Source organism: Terrapene carolina, unplaced genomic scaffold (assembly GCF_002925995.2).
Source record: "Terrapene carolina triunguis isolate 2854851 unplaced genomic scaffold, T_m_triunguis-2.0 Scaffold96, whole genome shotgun sequence".
NCBI classification, from domain to species: Eukaryota; Metazoa; Chordata; order Testudines; family Emydidae; genus Terrapene; species Terrapene triunguis.
The window spans coordinates 20,791,479-20,811,467 of NW_020664447.1; the positions used below are offsets into that span (position 1 = coordinate 20,791,479).

The window sequence follows — 19,989 nt, forward strand, 5'->3', positions numbered from 1 at the left end:
TACATACCCGAGATATCTGGCCTCGGCTAGCCCTATTGCACATTTGGATGGGTTAGCAGTGAGGCCAGCCTGTCTAAGAGTATCTAGTACCGCTTCCACTTTCCCCAGGTGTGTCTCCCAGTCAGGACTATGGATTATCACGTCATCTAAATAGGCAGAAGCATACTTGGCATGGGGTCGAAGTAATCTGTCCATCAATCGTTGGAAAGTTGCGGGGGCCCCATGGAGCCCAAAAGGGAGGACAGTATATTGGAAGAGGCCGTCAGGTGTAGAGAAAGCGGTTTTTCCTTGGCATCCTCCGCCAGGGGGATCTGCCAGTAGCCTTTTGTCAAGTCCAAGGTGGTCAAGTATCGGGCCTTGCCTAACTGATCCACCAGCTCATCAACACGTGTTATCGGGTAGGCATCGAACTGGGATACCTCATTTAACTTCCGAAAGTCATTACAAAACCTCAGGGTGCCATCAGGCTTGGGGACCAAGACAATAGGGCTGGACCACTGGCTGTGGGATTCCTCAATCACCCCAAGTTCCAGCATCTTCCTTACTTCTGCCCTAATTTCTTCTCTTCTTGCCTCCGGTATGCGATATGGTTTTATGGTCACCCTTGCTCTGGGACAGGTGACAATGTGGTGTTGGGTCAGCGTCGTACGGCCTGGTTGTGTGGAGAACACATCTTGGTTCCGCTGGATCATTTCAATGACTTCTGTTTGTTGTTCTGGGGCTAATTCGGGGGATATCCTTACTTGCCCTTGTGGGCCATCTGCTTGGGGTGTGGCAGGCAGGATGGCCAGGCACGTCTCCCGATCGTGCCAGGGTTTCAGTAAGTTGACATGATAGATCTGCTCTGGCCTTTGGCGGTCTGGCTGCTTTACCTTATAATTCACCTCCCCAACAGCTTCCACGATCTCATAGGGTCCATGCCAACTGGCCAGGGGCTTACTTTCTGCTGTTGGTACCAGCACCAGCACCCGTTCTCCTGGTTGAAATTTCCATGTTTTTGCCCGACGATTGTAGTAGGTTTGTTGGGCCTCTTGTGCTTTCTCCAAATGCTCTCGTACTATGGGGGTCACTTGGGCTATTCGTTCTCTCATCTGGGCTACGTGTGCAATGACATTCTTCCCTGGGTTGGGTTGTTCCTCCCATTCCTCCTTCGCGATGTCTAATATGCCACGTGGGTGGCATCCATACAGTAGCTTGAAGGGGGAGAAACCAGTAGAGGCTTGGGGAACTTCTCGTATTGCAAACATCAGATATGGTAGGAGGGTATACCAATCTTTTCCGTCTTGGGCCACCACCTTTCGGATCATACTCTTGAGAGTGTGGTTAAATAGCTCAACCAGACCATCTGTTTGGGGATGATAAACCGAGGTCCGCAAGGTTTGGATGAGGAGCAGGGTACATAAGTCTTTCATTACTCTCGACATGAAGGGAGTCCCTTCATTTGTCAGGATCTCCTTAGGGATGCCTACCCTAGCAAAAACCTGCACCAGTTTTTTTGCAATTGCCTTGGATGTGGGGTTCCTTAGAGGAATGGCTTCGGGGTACCGTGTAGCGTAATCCAGGATGACAAGTATGCTTCGGTGGCCCCGGGCTGTTCTTTCTAGTGGGCCCACTAGATCCATTGCTATTCTTTCAAAAGGAACTTCAATTATGGGCAAGGGTACCAACGGGGCACTTAACTGAGGTCGGGGACTATGCAGCTGGCACTCTGGGCAGGAGGTGCAATAGTGTTGGACTTCTGTCCGTACCCCCGGCCAGTAGAACCTTCTTAGGACTCTATCCAGGGTCTTGTCTGCTCCTAAATGTCCCCCAAACAGATGACTGTGAGCTAATTCTAATACAGCCCTTGTGTGCTTCCGTGGCACCAAGAGCTGTTCTACTACTTCCCCCCGTATTGGCACTACCCGGTACTACAGATCCTGCTTGATTATATAGTATGGCCCTGTGCCTTTGGTTTTCCCTTCTACTGGCACGCCATTTACCTCTACTACCTCCTCCCTCACGTTTGCATATAGTGGGTCATCGGCTTGGTCCTGCCCAAAACATTCACGTGCGGGACCAATCTGGCCTGATTCTATTGACTTGGGTTCCGCTCCTTCTTTTGGGGTGCTTCTGCTCGTGCTGGGGGCCGTCTCTGGGTCTCCACGAGCCTTCCTCCCAACCAGGGCAGTTTTCTGGTTTGCTGCCAAGATCCTGGTTCCTAATCTTTTGTCTGATCTCCTTTCCCGTCTGGATTTCCGGGACTTCCCAGGGGGTGAAAATAACTCTGGGGAAAACCCAGCAAAAATTGTGGTAGGATCATCCATGGGCACCTCACATTCTGCTTGGGGTTTACTTCCCTTCCCTAACTCAATGGAGGGGAGTAGGCTCTCGAACCCAGGAAAGTCCCTGCCAATTAAGACTGGGTAGGGGAGCTTGGGGACCACTCCTGCAGTCATCTTGGTAGTACTTCCCTGGATCTCAATCCGGATGGACTGGACACATGTCACTCCAGTGCTCTTGGCCCGGCTCAGTTGGTCTTGCCCCACTAATTTCCCTGAGACCAATGTGACAGCACTCCCAGAGTCCACCAAAGCTATGGTCTGGATGCCATTCATCTTTACTGGCCTGGTGTACTCATGTTGAGCCATCGCAACCCCCACCAGGCTGATTAGGCCACATTGGTCCCCGGGATCCCCCAGATTACATTGCATGGGCTCCTCCCTGTTGGGGCACTGGGCTGCTATATGCCCCAACTCCCCACACTCATAACAGCGATATCTCATTCCGGAGGTTGCCCTCTGACTCGCTTCCCCAACTCTCTCCCCCCGGACTCCCAGGTCCCTTTGGGGCCTCAGGCCGCTCCTTGGTGCCTGTTCTTCCAGCTATGGCTTTCCTGGAGTTCTCGATGATCCAGGGCCTCAGGGTTGGGACTGGTTTCCTAAAACGCCGTGTTTCACCTCCCGGGGTTTCGAACAGTTCACGGGCTGCCAGTTGTCTCTCTACAAGGATGACTAGTTCGTCATAGGTGGAGGGGTCATTCTGGCCTACCCAGGCTCGGAGGCCCGAGGGTAGTCCCCTCGTATAGTGGTCCAGTACCAGGAGCTCCATCATTTTCTCTGAGCTGAGAGCCTCCGGGCGTAACCACTTCTGGGCTAGGTGGATTAGGTCAAATAGTTGTGATCGCGGTGTCTTGTCTTTACAGTACTGCCATTCATGGAACCTCCGGGCTCTCAAGGCCATTGTTACCCTTGCCCTGGCTAGGATCTCCGCCTTCAGTCGGGGGTAATCTGCTGCCTCCTCTGTGGTCATATCATAGTAGGCCTTCTGGGCCTCCCCGCACAAAAATGGGGCAAGGATCCCTGACCACTGGTCTCGGGGCCAGGCCTCCCTCAGAGCTGTCCTCTCAAAAGCCAGGAGGTACGCCTCCACATCATCCTCCCGGGTCATTTTCTGCAGACAGTAGCTGGCCCGTATGGTCCGTGTCCCATCATACCCGCGGCTCAGCTCCGTAAGGACCTTCACTTGGTTCACTAGTTCCTGCAGCATGGCTCGATCTTGGGTGGCCTGGGTCATCAGCAGGTGATTGGTCTCTTGCTGCAGCCGCATGGCCTCCTGTTGGGCAGCTGCCTGGACCCGGGTAGCCACCTGGACCCGGGTAGCCTCCTGCTGGGCGGCAGTGGCTTGCACCAGTGCTTTGACCAGATCCTCCATCTTGAGGCAGGGTGGTTGTGACCCACTCTGGATTATGTTCATGGCACAGAGATCCCACTCCTGACACCACGTGTGCCAAGATGGTCAATATAGTATGGTGGGTCCTGCGCTTTTCTTGGTGGGGGGGCTAAAATACCACCCTTTACCCCTGCTCTTGGGGCACTGAGGGCCCCACTAGTGGCCCAGGAAGGTGGTAAAGGAGGGAAGCGGGGAAGGGGTCTGGGTTTGCTCCTCACTCTGAGTCCCAGCCCCTCTCAACCCCTGCAGGTTCTTACCCTCTTCCCCCTTGGGTGGGGTACCTTCAGTCCTTAAATGCTGGGGCAGGGTCTCCCTTACTCCGGTTTTCTGTTCCTCCAAGTCTCACGGCACACCTCCAAGCTCCAGTCCTCTCTCCTTCCTCCTTCCCCCTGACTGCCTGAAGCAGGGGGTTTTATTAGGTTTCTAACAGGGCCTTAATTGATTACAGGTGCTCCAATTAACCTGTAGCAACCCTCCCTAGTCTACAGGGAACCACGCCTTAATTAACCTAGGGTTTATATACTTCCCTTCTACCACTTCCCACTGTTCCCTGGCCCTCCTGTATCACACACCCCACAGGCCATCCTCTACACCTATTTTTAAATCTTTTACTAACACAGCATATATTTCACTATGCTATAGCAATACATTCTCTGTCATCAATTTCTCTCCCTCCCCCCACAAAGTTATACTTCCTGACTTACTGGCTTTGCTTCCTTATGATCTTTAGGGGCCAATACTTTTAAGTTAAAATATCCAAATCTCTCTCTTGTCTAGGTGTTACTTCTAATTCCATTCCTTCTTAATCCAAGTGTAACTAATAGTAACAAATTCTGCACATACACATCAATTCTGTTGTACAGGTGTGTGGTTGCAGTGGAGAGGGAGAGAAATATCGGATTCCATGAGGAAGGTCTGCACCCACTGTGCACCAGGAAGCTGTACTGCACTGGGATTCTCCGCATCCTAACACACTGTGGAGTGTTTTGAGGTATTTTGGAAGGGGGAGAGGATTAGGGAGGGAAGTGGCATGGCTAGTGAATCAAAAGACTATGCAAACCCCAAAGAAGAGGAGGAACAAGAACCATTGGGGCTACAACCCCTGAATGTGTAGTAGTAGCTGCACAGTATCAATGCTGCTGCTCCATGACCTCAGCAGGAAATGTTACTTCCTGTATTCTCCACAGTACATCCAGCTGTATATTACACTAAGATTTGATCCTTGATAATGATAAATGTTTCTCATGACATAAGCATAAAGTAACTATTGTCCTGTCAACACTGTAAATTCAAGCATGGCAGGGAACCTGCTTACAACACAGTTGTCCCCTAACTCAGTCACCAACATTGTTCCAATTTCTAGTGTCAAATGGACCTCAGTGTTTCATGAGCTTTTTTTGTGTGGCTCTTCTATATTCTGAGGTATAATTTCAATTGTCAGATGTTTTCCCCACTATAATAGACTCCACTTGGGCTCTTCAAAGATAAATGTGGTGGTGGTGGTGTGTGTGTGTGTGTTTCTTTGAAAATGATTTATGGGAAGCTGCCCTCCGTTTTGGCAAAGCAGGCTGAAAGCTTGAAAAGAATGTTATTCCAGTCTGTGGATTTTCTGCATAGCTGGGTAATCAGTGGAAACCCTTTGTCAAGTAATTAACACATACAAGAAATGATGTTTTGTTTTAATGTGACATGCCAAATTTCAAATATTAGTGGGCTACTTTGTATTAAAGTAAGTCTGTCATAGGTTTAGGGCCTGATCCAAAGCCCATTCAAATCTTTCCTTTAACTCCAATGAACTTTGGATCAGGTTTCCCCAGGCTATGTCCTGTGCCATGTTATTTGGCTGGGTGAAGAGGAAGAGGTGTGGAACGCAAATCCTTGCAACAATTATCTACTCTCAAAGCTATAAAAGCACACACAGAAAATCTGATGGCAAGAAGGTATAATGTGTATCCATAGAAACTGCAAAGCAAGCAAAATTAATTCTGTTCTTCCATCTTAAAACGCTCCTGTAATTGTACCTAGTTCTTTGAAATATCTGAAATAGGTCTGTGATGTTACATACACATACACTAGAGAGTCAATTCCTAAGGGCAATATTCTTCCTAACGGTGGACTTCCTTGAATTTGTAACTATTTTAAAATCAGATTATTAGTATTACTTCATCAGTGTAAATATCTTATTTTCTCAGTACAAAAACCCAGTCAAACATTCCAGTACAAATGCATGACAGTCACAATCTGCCCTATGTTTACAAAGTAGACTGCTGAACTGCTAAAATTTATTTTCTCAATCACAAATTGTGTGTTTAAACTAATACAAGATACAATTCTTACACCTTTATTCTCATGTAAATGCGTAATACAAACTCTCCATATCTCATGCAACTTTTTTAAGCCTCAATACCTTGACTACTTGGCTTGTTTGTGGGCATAAAATGTTAGAATCAGATTGCAAATATAGAACAGAGGTACATTGGATTGTAAACTCTTCTGGTCAGGAACTGTATCCTATCCTCCATTTCAACTGTGAAAAATCACAATGAGGCTCTTATCCTCATTGGGACCTATTAGCATTAGGATAGTACTAACATTAAAAAAAATGAACCAAAAACGTATAGAACAAATTGTATAGTTTTACTCAAACCAGGGCAAAAGCAGGATCTTTTTGACAGGTTAACTAAGGACAGCATGCATCATGGCAAGAATCTGTAAATATTGTCATGGATACGCTGGAATGTTCGGGGACAAATTTTCCACACAGGTGCTTTAGGAAAAGAGTTACACCTCAGGGATGTGAATGTCAAAAACTTGGCTAGATCACACTCCCTTGTCAAGTTAATTAACACGCTCCATTAGTATTGCAATTACATAATCTACAAAGAGAGGAAGCACCTCTATTTTACATGTGTAAAGGTATATCTTAAGGGAATGGACAGATGTTCATAATTTAAAATTGGCCTTATCACATTTTCATGCTTTCAAAAATAAATCAGAGAAAGAAGACTTTTTGTGGGTAAGAATCACTACCCCCTTTAAAAAAAAAAAAAAACTACTATCACTCAACGAGACAATTGACAGAATTCAAAATGTCCAAAAAAGCTTAGCAAAATAAAGGTTAGGCTTAGGGAAGCCTTTAAAGCAAACTGTCCATGTTGGATAATCAGAGAGGATATACATAAGGTTAAAGTTATAGCCTCACTTTAATGCAGTTTCAAACTCCCATTAATGCTAATGGGGGGTTAGGCATGTCCAGTCCACCTCAGAGGGGTATTGTATAGATAATTCATTTATTTTTGTGATGTACTTGGATACTATAATGATAAGCACCATACAAAAGCCCATTCGGAAATTAATAATTGTGTCTTCACATCAGTATTTGAATGGGGGGAGGGGGAGTAAATAAGGCCTGGGGCCACATACTGAGCCACACGGAGAAAACAAAATATTGAATATGTGCTCACTATGGGAGTAATGTCCATCCTGCCTTCTGAATTCCGACTCCATGATGTCTGGGCTCTAGTAGGGAAGTTGAAAGCACAGGAGAGACAGCCTCCCTGCTCTCAGTTCTGGTACCTGAACCCTTCTGAGCAAGAGAAGCTAGGAGCAAAAATTTCAGAAAGTCTAACTTTGCCCCTGTAGCCCTCGACTGAGGCATGCACCGTTACTGTGTGGGGATGGTGCATGCACAGTCTGATCAGCACTAGGAGCTGTGAGAAGCTCAAGCATGCTCAGTGATGATGGAATTTTCTGAGATTTTAGAAGCCAAAATCAAAAATGTCTCTACTGAGCATTTGCAAACTGTTTTTTCCCTCTGAAGGCCTACATAACTTCCCCAAATTATGAAAATGTTCACAATGATGGGAAAAGGCACATACCTGCCACAAAGGCCACTCCTCTGCCAAACTTCAAGTCCCTGCTCCAGGGCATGGGGGCACTAGAGCTTTTTTTAACATGGGCAAAACATATTTTTCCCTAGCTCCACGTTCTGAAATGACTCGATCATTTTGGCTGAAGGTTTCCAAAAACTTAATCATGAGGCAGAAATCTGGCATGGAAAAAAATTCAGTACGAACAGTTGAATTTTGGCAAAGTTATAAGTAATTAAAAATAGGGTAGTATAATGAGAAGTATCGGGCAACCTTAATAATAGGCAGTGTTACCAGCCACTGCTGACACTACTATTTCTGCTGAAGTTTGTACAGTACAAGCAAATTAAGTACTCATGTTGACCCATGTTGCACCCTCAAAGACAGCTCTGCCCTTTGTGTTGGACCCAGAATGCATCCCCAAGATAGTCGTTACGTATATTTAAATAGTGGGATTTTATACATACTGGCAAGTTATAAAGTTCTACATGTTCTTACCCTTATGGGTGTTTTTCCATTTAATACTGTATTGGATTTGCTTATGTAATACGAGCCATAGGGAAACATATGCAATATTTATATAGGGTTATTATCCATTTAAAAAAATTGAGATTGTTGTCTGACAAGATGCACATCTGCCAACTTCAAATTGCACCACAGAACTTCAGTAGCTCACGTATACTACAAAACATTGATGCTCCTGAACTACTAGATTAATATTGTAAATATGTGGAAATAAATCTAACAGCATAAAATGTGTGAGGGTGGGGTGGGGGTGGGGAATCAGGTGTGTGGTGGATGATTGATCATGGCAGGATACTGTAGATTCTCTAAAAGATCTTGCATAAAACTGGTGGAAATAACAGATTAATCTCATAACACAGACAGAAGGATGCTGCAATATTCAAAGATTCGCTCTAAGGGTTCTCGCTCATGCTCATATGGGAGCAGCACTGCAGCTGCTTATCAGGCCTTCCTACACTCCCATGATCCCCCTCGTCCCTACTAATTCTAGCCACAGTTGAGGACAACACCACTTATCCCCTCTTCTATTCAGCCACTGGAGCAGGAAGACCACCCCAACTGCCTCTTTTCGCCAAAAATCAGGCAGAAGAGAGATGATTCTACCTCTTTTTATCTACAATCAACAAGAGAGAATGTAATCCTAAAACAGCAATTATGTTAGATAACAGAAAGGCAACTAAGGATCTAGTCCTGCAAATTCTTACTCAGATTAAGGAGGCAGCTTCCATGAGCAAAGTTTACTTCCAGGAGTAAAGGTTTGCAGGCTCGAGTCCCCAAAAACTGAGGAATGTTTCTTTTGTTCTCTGTTTTTGATTTTAATGTGAAGCTAAAGTTGTAGCCCAGATAGGAATGAAATCACATCATGACACTCTTATAGGCAGTACACAAGTTGGCACCCAAAATACAACTTTGTTTCTCAATTTTTATTAAAAAATAAATAAATGAAGTTTAGACAGACTTTGAAAACCACCCACAAAATTCAGGAAGTGTTTAGATACTTTAAGGAAAAGGTCAGTCTTCATATTGGACATTTTGAAGGTAGCTATTCCTCGAGAAAGACTAATTTCTTTTGACTTTATGAAAATATAAATAAGCTATAACTGAGATGATATGTTTGAAAATAGCTAATGAGCATGTGCAGTAGTTATAGTGCACATTATTATGGACATACAAGAGGCTTCAGTGTTCAGTTCTGCTGATTACATGAATAAACATTGTTAGTATGCAAAATCCTATTAACTCAAGGGGATTTAGCATAATTTTGTAACAGTTCCATTTGTGTTGTCTGAACGACTGGGTCAACAAAATAAAGACAGATGGCACTGAATTAATTCTAGTGCTTCTTTATTGCAATGCTGACATTACAGTTTCCTCTGCTGCATTCACAGCAACTACAGCTTCCCCAGTTTAACATTCTCCACAACTAAAAACGATACCATCTAGTGAAATACATTAATATCTACACTGGACATAGTACCATGACACTGTATTCATTTAAGGTATGTCTATACTCCAATTAAACACCCGCGGCTGTCCCATGTCAACTGACTCAGACTCGGGCTAGGTGGCTGTTTATTATGGTGTAGGTGTTCGGGCTCAGGCTGGACCTGAGCTCTGGGACCTTCCCCCCTCACAGGAGAGAGTGATGAGCCTGAACCACCTACACCACAATTAAACAACCCCTTAGCCTGACCCCTGAGAGCCCAAGTCAGCTGACATGGGCCAGCTGCACGTTTTTAATTGCAATGCAGACTTACCCATACAGAACAAGCAGCTTTATAAAGGATAAGGTGCTCCAGTCCAGGTAGAGTAAAATGAATTGAATGCGTTAGTCCTCACCGCCTTAGGAAAAGGGACCCCCAAAAAAATAAAAACCCCAATCCATGCAAATAATATAAATGACTGCATAACATACATAGGGATGGTTGTCCCACAATAATGGGGTATGGGTCACTAGCCAGCTATGCAGCAGCACTTCTGAGGTTTCCAGCTCCCACTTGCTAACCTGCTGTGCCTGTACTTCCAGCATGGTTTGGCTCATCTGACCCTTCCAATCATTAGGAGCCTGACAACCACCAATAGTAGATTTTACACAGATGTATGTATTTGCCTATTTGTCCTTTTCCTAGTTTTCTGATAAGGACACAAAGAGACAGACTACTGCTGTGATTAATATAAAAGGAGAAAAAACAAACAAAGGATGTCCAACCTTTCACGCCTCATTTATATCATGTTTACTCACACCACAAGAAATTTCAGAACAAGAAAGAAAACTGATTCTCAAAGGAAATAAAGTAATGAAAAAAATCTAACATCTCTTACAGAGACAGACCACTGGCACATACCCTGCCTCTTAAGAGAGAATTTATGTTTCCAATTTTGTTACTTCCATCCGTTTTTTTAATCCATCTCTGGATGGGTAGTCGGAATCGTTATGTTGGCCTCCCACACTGTCTTACTTGAAACCATTAAGTTGTAGTGCTTAACAGCACCTAGTAACTTGTGCATTTGTCTCACATTGCATTATGCCATGTCACACTGGGTGGTGATCTATTACAAGTGTGAACCTGGTATCTAAGAGATAATACCTTAATGCACTATGTCCCAAAGCAGGGGACATGTTTCCAAGCTTGAGCAATGAACTGGCTGGAGTTGCATCCAGAGTTCTTAGCTGTTCTCCAGAGTCTCAGCTTTCATGTTAAAAAAAAAAAGTTAGTCTCAAGCTATTATGGTGGTTTGGAAAACCTTCAGTGTGAAGCAGGTGTAACCAATGCAGCAGGCATCTGCCTGAGTTTTCAGAGAACCTTTAATGTTAGCTCAGAGGTATGATTGGCTCCATTCATGTTCATTGGAGCTAACTCAGATGCCAATTATGATACATTTAAACATCAACATGACTTAACTACTCCACTATTCAAAGCATGTAAGAAAGGACAGGAAGTATTATATTATGAGCTCTATTCCAGTGTTGTCTGAAGTGGCCTGAGGGCATGGTATAAAAGATATATGAATTAAAATAAGGAAGCCTTTAATACCACATTGCAGAGTTGAAAAGGGGTGCAATTGCTTTCATTTTCCTGAAAGGGGGGCTCACTTTGGGAAATACAACCTTAATGCTTCCAGCTCCTACTTCACAATAAGACATTTTTCAATCATACTGTACCACTGCTTTCGATACAACTTTCTACTTATAGAATTGAACGTTCTTCTCTTTCCCTCTCTTGGTACAGGACGGCTCTCAATCCCGTCTCTGACACATTAGTTTGCATTATGAATGGTTTATTAAAGTCCAGACTAATTAACACAGATTCTGAAAAAGGGTCTTCTTCGGGGTATCTAAAGGTCCCTGAAATTCCCTTGGCCAGATTACTTGTTTCCTTTTGGGTTTCTTAATTAAGCCTGTCAAGATGCTGTAATATGAGAAAACTGTGGAATGAATTTCTGGCAAATCTTGGCTAATCCCATGAAAGATTTTACTTTCGTTTTGGTGGTAGCCTCTGCTTTTATCATTGATACTTCAACTTTTACTTCCTCATTCCTAGTATCCCTGATTTCTGGCTTCAGAGCTGCCTAGTAGATGTTGCTGGGGATTAATAATCAACCCCTGTTAGATATGCCACACACTGACCTGACTCTCCAAAAGGGAAAATAAAAGCAAAAAAATCCAAACAATCTCTTAAAGAGATATATGACCCTGTCACATATCAATAGCTTGTGGTCCCAACACATTGTTAATGGAAATTCTTTAAACTGTGTCTGTCACTTGGCACTAGAATACCAGATACTATAGTCATGGGGGACCAGATGGATAAAGGAGATTTAGCAAATTTGCAGCATCCCCTCCAAACACAGTGACTGGACTTGCTGTTTGTGCACATCCTTCATAGTACAGCATCCAAGACTCAAACCTAGACCCCTGTGGTTTATAGGCAGCAACTCTATCAGACTGCAAAAAAAGCTTGTCTCTGGCTATGTCAGTGGAAACCCAGCACAGCTTGTCTCAGCAGGGCATCACTTGTTGTATGTCTTACACACCACCTGAGATAATCACTAAACAAGGCATTAACAACACTAGTACATCAACTGTTTTGAGTTCTGTATTCAATAGCTTGTACAACTGCTACCCTTATTGGCAGTCTCACTAGAGGAGCCATTCTGATATTTGGACTACAAAATTGACCCTAATTTTAATGTGAGATCAATTGTAAGAGGTGAGTGAAAGTTCATAAAATGTCACAATAACCTATAACAATAAATCTTGTAGGGAAAAGGTGCAGAAAGGAGACAGACTGAATTAGTCCAAACAAAAAAGGCCTACTGATATAATTCAAGGACTCTGTTAAGAATATGCCTGGTAAACAAGAACAGTGTGAGACCAGAAATCAATGAACCAAAATTGGTGTGTCAGAAATTCGGTCTAACTGGTGAACAAAAAAATGAAAGGACAGGCTATTCCACCCATCACTCCCTTTGGGGGTTCTCATTGCCATCACTCCCGTCGGGGGAAAAGCTGGCTACCACGATGCTGACTGACTGAAAGACAAGAGAAGGGGAAGGAGACAGCTTCACTCTCATGGATGCCACCCCCACATCTCTTAGGACTTCAGACCTTTTTATCCTTATGTCCTGACAAGGCCAGGCCAAAGAGAGGGAGTTAGATGACCTCACCAGAGGCTCCAGCTAAATCCCAAATAACATCTGGGATGTGAAACTGTCATCCCCCCTCACACACACATACACCTTCTGTGGTCTTTTCCTTCCCCACCTTCTTTCTTTCTCTTTTCTATCCATTCTCTTTTACCGTCTGCCCAATAAGACTATTTTGCAACACTGCTGTAAGCCTGTGACCAGAAAGAGGCAGCTAAATTCAATGCCCCAAACAGCCCACTGCTTGTACAATTTTGCCTAATCTCAGAGTGGCTGATAAGACCACGTATAGTGCCTATGTTTCTCCAGCAGTGAGGCTGCAAATGAGAATCAACATCAGAGACAGAAGCTGGATTTTCTCTCTTTGCTATTTTTTCTCTCCTCCTTTTATGTATGTTTGTCTTGTTTTCTTCTAGGAAACAGGATCAGACTTCAATAGCAACAACAACAGCTCTAGCCCATCTTAACTAATTTCTTCTCCTTTCCACAAAAAGTACAAGTTATTACCATCTAAGACACTGTCAAACATGGAGGTTTTCCTTCTAAAAACTCTCTCCAGCTAAAGAGAAAGAGACCAAGGGATGTTGTTAAAATGAAAGCCTTGCTTAATAATTTACATTTCAAATTCTTTAATTGCCCCCCCCCAGCCCCCGTTTCTTTAATAAAGGGTTAAAAGGATTTTTAATAATGTGTTTGGCATGGTACTAAGCAGGCTGATGCCTCTGTATACCAAACCCTGAGCCTTGTTTAAAACTGTCTGATGTTGGACCATGACTGGATTATGTTAACACCTTTAACTCATTGGGCACATATATTCCATCTGAATTAATACAACAGGGCTAAGGAAGACTAAATTTCTCTGCCCCCTTAAAATGATTCATTCCTGAACCGGGATGAAGCTCCTTGGTATGGTGGTGAGGGGAAGATTTAATCACCTGTAATGTATCTGTTCCATTATGAAAATGGTGGTTGATATGTTTTAAAAGTACTAGGTACTGTGACAGGGTCAGGCCAGATGTCTACAAGAGAGTGGTCTAAAGTAGATACATTAGTTCCAGGTTAAGCAGGTCCCTTTTCCCTGGGTAAGATAACAGGGACTATTCCAGAACACTCAGGAACTTTCTAGAACTAATTAAGGCAGGCAGGCAGGCTAATTAGGACACCTGTAGCCAATTGGGAAGCTGCTAGAATTAATTAAGGCTAATCAGGACACCCGGTTTAAAAAGGCTCTCACTCCAGTTAGTGAGGTGTGCATAAGGAGCTGGGCATGAGAGGACCTGCTGCTGGAGGACTGAGGAGTACAAGCAGAAGCAGTGCCAGGGTTTTTGCCGCCCTAGGCGGCAGCGCTCCTCCTCTGAAGCTGCGTTCTTGGCGGTGGGGGTCCTTCCGCTCCGGATCTTCGGGGCTCTTCGGCGGCGGGTCCCGGAGCGAATGAAGGACCTGCCGCTGAATTTCCACCGAAGACCCAGAGCGGAAGAAGCCCCTCTGGGCGGCCCTGGTTCTTGGCGGCATTTCCGGGGCCGCTTTTCTTCCTGCCCAGAGGAATCGCCGCCGAAATGCCGCCCCCCACATCCTGCCGCCCTAGGCAACCACTTAGTGGAAGCGCCAGCCCTGAGTACAAGCGTTAACAGACATCAGGAGGAAGGTCCTGTGGTGAGGACAAAGAAGGTGTTGGGGGAACACATGGGGAAATAGCACAGGGAATTGTAGCTGTCGCGCAGCTGTTCCAGAAGCACTCTAGACAGCTGCAGTCCACAGGGACCTGGGCTGGAACCCGGGGTAGAGGGCAGGCCCGGGTTCCCCCCAAACCTCCCAACTCCTGATCCAACACAGGAGGTTCCACCAGAGGGGAAGGTCTCTGGACTGTTCCCCGACCCACATGGTGGATCAGCAGAAACTGCGGGGATTGTTCTTACTCTTTTTTCCCCATACTGGCCAGTGATGAGGTTATCTGAGTGAAAGCAGATTTGAGCCACGAAAGTGGCCAAACTGAGGGCTACTGTGAATCTCTGAGGCGAGCAAAATCCGCCAATAAGCGCAGGATTCACCAAGGTAGAGGAGGAACTTTATCACAGTACATATTAAAATGATAGTCCAAAGCCACAAAGTTTGCATCTGAATCTGAATGTCCTGAAAGTGTTTGAATCAGAGATTTTTTTTCCAAGCCCACTTAAAATAGCATGGTCTCAAACTTTACTGCAGAAATAACTGGGTTACTCGTCTGTTTCCATCTTAGAATGAAATCCCCACTAGCACCCCATGCAGAAGACCAGCACAAGTCCAATATGTCATATAAGTCAAAACAGGGTTGAAGAATGCATAGGCCTTTTGCAGATCCTCTGCACAAGGGCAAATTTCATCCTTAAAGATAGTCTTTTTTTTCTTTTACCTGAAACGAAGATTGGCTGTTATAATTCTTTAACTCCTTGTTGGCTCCTCGGAACAACAGAACTCTTGCACAGCTGTCCTGCAAATTGGAGAAGGAGGAAGTTGTTAATTATAATCTTTAATCACTAAAAGCGGGCTTTAAATTATAAGATTTTGTGGTGATTTGGCATATGTTTTTGAACATAAAACAATAAGTGAACAGTCCAAGAAATATGAAACTCTGTTCCAATCAGAGGATTTAATTGATTAAAATAATTTTAATTTTCAATACAGTTGGAAAATTCTTAAATACTGTAGTTATGGGCACAGTTCAATTTTCCAATGTACTGGAAACAGTATAAGAACATAAGAATGGCCATACTGGGTCAGACCAAAGGTCCATCTAGCCCAGTATCCTGCCTTCTGACAGTGGCCAATGCCAGGTGCTTCAGAGGGAATGAACAGAACAGGTAATCACCAAGGCCTGGTCTACACTATGAGTTTAATTCGAATTTAGCTGCGTTAAATCGAATTAACTCTGCATCCGTCCACACAACGAAGCCATTTCTTTCGAAATAAAGGGCTCTTAAAATCGATTTCTGTACTCCTCCCCGACGAGCGGAGTAGCGCCGAAATTGATATTGCCATTTCGAATTAGGGTTAGTGTGGCCGCAATTCGATGGTATTGACCTCCGGGAGCTATCCCACTGTGCACCATTGTGACCGCTCTGGACAGCAATCTGAACTCAGATGCACTTGCCAGGTAGACAGGAAAAGCCCCGCGAACATTGGAATTTTATTTCCTGTTTGCCCAGCGTGGAGAGCACAGGTGACCACAGAGAGCTCATCAGCACAGGTAACCATGCAGGCCGATAATCGAAAAAGAGCACCTGCATGGACCGTACGGGAGGTACTGGATCTGATCGCTATATGGGGAGAGGATTCAGTGCTAGCAGAACTTCCTTCGAAAAGACGAAATGCCAAAACTTTTGAAAAAATCTCCAAGGCCATGATGGAGAGAGGCCACAATAGGGACTCAGATCAGTGCCGCGTGAAAGTCAAGGAGCTCAGACAAGCCTATCAAAAAACAAAGGAGGCAAATGGAAGGTCCGGGTCAGAGCCGCAGACATGCCACTTCTACGCCGAGCTGCATGCAATTCTAAGGGGGGCTGCCACCACTACCCCACCTCTGACCGTGGATTCCAAGGAGGGGGTAATCTCATCAGCCACGGCTGAGGATTCTGCGGACGGGGAAGAGAAGGAGGAGGAGGAGGAGGACAAGCTTGCAGAGAGCACACAGCACTCCGCTCTCCCCAACAGCCAGGATCTTTTTCTCAGCCTGAATGAAGTACCCTCCCAAGCCAGTATCCAAGACCATGACCCCATGGAAGGGATCTCAGGTGAGTTTACCTTTTAAAATATAAAACTTGTTTTAAAAGCAAGCGTTTTTTAATGATTACTTTGCCCTGAGGACTTGGGATGCATTCGCGGCCAGTATAGCTACTGGAAAAGTCTGTTAACGTGTCTGGGGATGGAGCGGAAATCCTCCAGGGACATCTCCATGAAGCTCTCCTGGAGGTACTCCAAAAGCCTTTCCACAAGGTTTCTGGGCAGTGCAGCCTTATTCCATCCTCCATGGTAGGACACTTGACCACGCCATGCTAGTAGCAAGTAATCTGGTATCATTGCATGACAAAGCCTGGCGGTGTATGGTCCCAGTGTTTGCTGGCATTCAAGCAACATCCGTTCTTTATCTCGCTGCGTAATCCTCAGGAGAGTGATATCGCTCATGGTAACCTGGTTGAAATACGGGAATTTAATTAAGGGGACAGAGGTGGCCGTTCCTACCGGGCTGTTTGCCTGTGGCTGAAAAGAAATCCTTCCCTGCAGTTAGCCAAGCGCAGGGGGGGGGGGATTGGCCCTGAGCTTTTCGCATTTGGCTAGCAGGGATCTTCCCTGATACCAGCCACACAGTGGGGGGAGGGGGTAAATCGATCATCCCAGAGAATTCATGGCCGGGGGGGGGGTGTTAGTTTGGTTCCTGCAGGGATCTTCCCTGATACCAGCCACGCGGTGGGGGGATGGATAAAGCGATCATCCAGAGAATTGGATGGAGGGGGGAGTTAGTTTGTTTTCTGCTGCTCAAGGTTAACAGGAAAACCGCAGCACTCAACGGGCTTTGCTTGGTATGTGGGAAAGGAGGGCGCAGAAGCCGAAAGACAATGGCTTACCATGGCCGCATGCAAGCCGAATTCTGTTGCCCAGACCTGCGTCTGTGATCTCTAGCAGCAAAGCCACAGGCACTCAATATTAAGAGGCAAAATGCGACCTTGTACAGAAATCACATGTGCTATGTAATGTGAATAGTGTTGTTCACCGTGAAAGAGTATAAGCATTGTTCTGTAAAATGTATCTTTTTAAAAAATTCTCTCCTTTTTTCCCCTCCCTCCAGCAGCTGCAAATTTTTCAAGCCTCCCTCCTTCGTCCCAAAGGCTATCTCAGATAAGGCGTCGGAAAAAGAGGATGCGAGACGAGATGTTCGCGGAAATCATGGAATCCACATGCAGTGAAAGAGCTCATCTGAATGAGTGGAAGGACACGGTTTCAAAGTATAGGAAAGATGCCAGTGAACGTGAGGACAGGAGGGACCAACGTGAGGACATGAGGGACCAACGTGAGGACAGGAGGGATGCTCGAGATGAGAGGTGATGGCAGGAAGATCAGAGGAGGCAGGATGCAATGCTGGGGCTGCTGCGTGAGCAAACAGACATGCTCCGGCATCTGGTGGAGCTTCAGGAATGGCAGCAGGATCACAGACTGGCGCTACAGCCCCTGTATAACCCTCCTCCCCCCTCACCATGTTCCATAGCCTCCTCACCCAGACGTGTAAGAATGCGGGGGGGGGGAGGCTCCGTGCACCCTCCCATTCCACCCCAGTGGACAAACCAAGCAAAAGGCTGTCATTTTTTAAAACTTTTTTTAGTGGCCTTTTCCTTCCCGCCGATCCTCCTCCCAAACCCCACCCAGGTTCTCTCCCTCTTTTTATAATCAATTAATAAAGAATAAATGATTTTTAAACGATAGTGACTTTATTTCCTTTGAAAGCAAGCTGTGATCGAAGGGGGAGGGTGGGTTCCTTACAGAGAATGAGTCAATAAAGAGGGCGGGTTTTCATGAAGGAGAAACAAACAGAAATTTCATACTGTAGCCTGGCCAGTCATGAAACTGGTTTTCAAAGCTTCTCTGATGTGCAGCGCTTCCTGGTGTGCTCTTCTAATCGCCCTGGTGTCTGGCTGCGCGTAATCAGCAGCCAGGCGATTTGCCTCAGCCTCCCACCCCGCCATAAAGGTCTCCCCCTTACTTTCACAGAGATTGTGGAGCACACAGCAAGCAGCAATAACAATGGGGATATTGGTTTGGCTGAGGTCTGACCGAGTCAGTAACGATCGCCAGCGACCTTTTAAACGTCCAAATGCACATTCTACCACCATTCTGCACTTGCTTAGCCTGTAGTTGAACAGCGCCTGACTCCTGTCCAGGCTGCCTGTGTATGGCTTCATGAGCCATGGCATTAAGGGGTAGGCTGGATCCCCAAGGATAACTATTGGCATTTCAACATCCCCAATGGTTATTTTCTGGTCCGGGAAGTAAGTCCCTTGCTGCAGCCGTTTAAACAGAGTAGTGTTCCTGAAGACGCGAGCGTCATGAACCCTTCGCGGCCAGCCCACGTTGATGTTGGTGAAACGTCCCTTGTGATCCACCAGTGCTTGCAGCACCATTGAAAAGTACCCCTTGCGGTTTATGTACTGGGTACCCTGGTGCTCCGGTGCCAAGATAGGGATATGGGTTCCATCTATCGCCCCACCACAGTTAGGGAATCCCACTGCAGCAAAGCCATCCACTATGACCTGCACATTTCCCAGAGTCACTACCTTTCGTAGCAGCAGCTCAGTGATTGCTTTGGCTACTTGCATCACAGCAACCTCCATAGTAGATTTGCCCACTCCAAATTGATTCCCGACTGACCGGTAGCTGTCTGGCGTTGCAAGCTTCCACAGGGCTATCGCCACTCGCTTCTCAGCTGTGAGGGCTGCTCTCATCTTGGTATTCTGGCGCTTCAGGGCAGGGGAAAGCAAGTCACAAAGTTCCATGAAAGTGCCCTTACGCATGCGAAAGTTTCACAGCCACTGGGAATCGTCCCACACCTGCAACACTATGCGGTCCCACCAGTCTGTGCCTGTTTCCCGGGCCCAGAATCGGCGTTCCACGGCTAGAACCTGCCCCATTAACAACATGATCTCCAAAGCACCGGGGCCCGCGGTTTGAGAGAATTCTGTGTCCATGTCCATGCCCTCATCACTCTTGTCGCTGCGCTGCCGTCGCCGCCTCCTCCTCGCCTCGTTTTTCTGGTCCTGGTTCAGCATAAACTGCACGATAATGCACGAGGTGTTTACAATGTTCATGACTGCTGTCTTGAGCTGAGCGGGCTCCATGCTTGCCGTGGTATGGAGTCTGCAGTGTTCACCCAGGAATAAAGGCGCGAAACGGTTGTCTGCCATTGCTTTCATGGAGGGGAGGGGTGAGGCTGTACCCAGAACCACCTGCGACAATGTTTTTTGCCCCATCAGGCACTGGGATCTCAACCCAGAATTCCAATGGGCGGGGGAGACTGTGGGAACTATGGGATACCTACCCACAGTGCAACTCTCCGGAAATCGACGCTAGCCCTGGTACATGGACGCACACCGCCGAATTAATGTGCTTAGTGTGGCCGCATACATTCGACTTTATACAATCTGTTTCCAAAATTCGAATTCTGTAAATTCAGATTAATCCCGTAGTGTAGACACACCCCAAGTTATCCATCCCC

At 45.9% G+C, this 19,989-nt stretch overlaps 1 protein-coding gene across 1 annotated transcript in view; it reads right to left on the reverse strand.

Moving 5' to 3' along the window:
- Positions 1–19,989, reverse strand: part of SHANK2 (SH3 and multiple ankyrin repeat domains 2) — a 561,458-nt gene that overhangs the window by 493,327 nt on the left and 48,142 nt on the right. Inside the window, exon 8 of the mRNA XM_029911481.1 lies at positions 15,142–15,219. Coding sequence (XP_029767341.1) covers positions 15,142–15,219 — 78 coding nt within the window. The remainder of the gene's footprint in view (positions 1–15,141; positions 15,220–19,989) is intronic.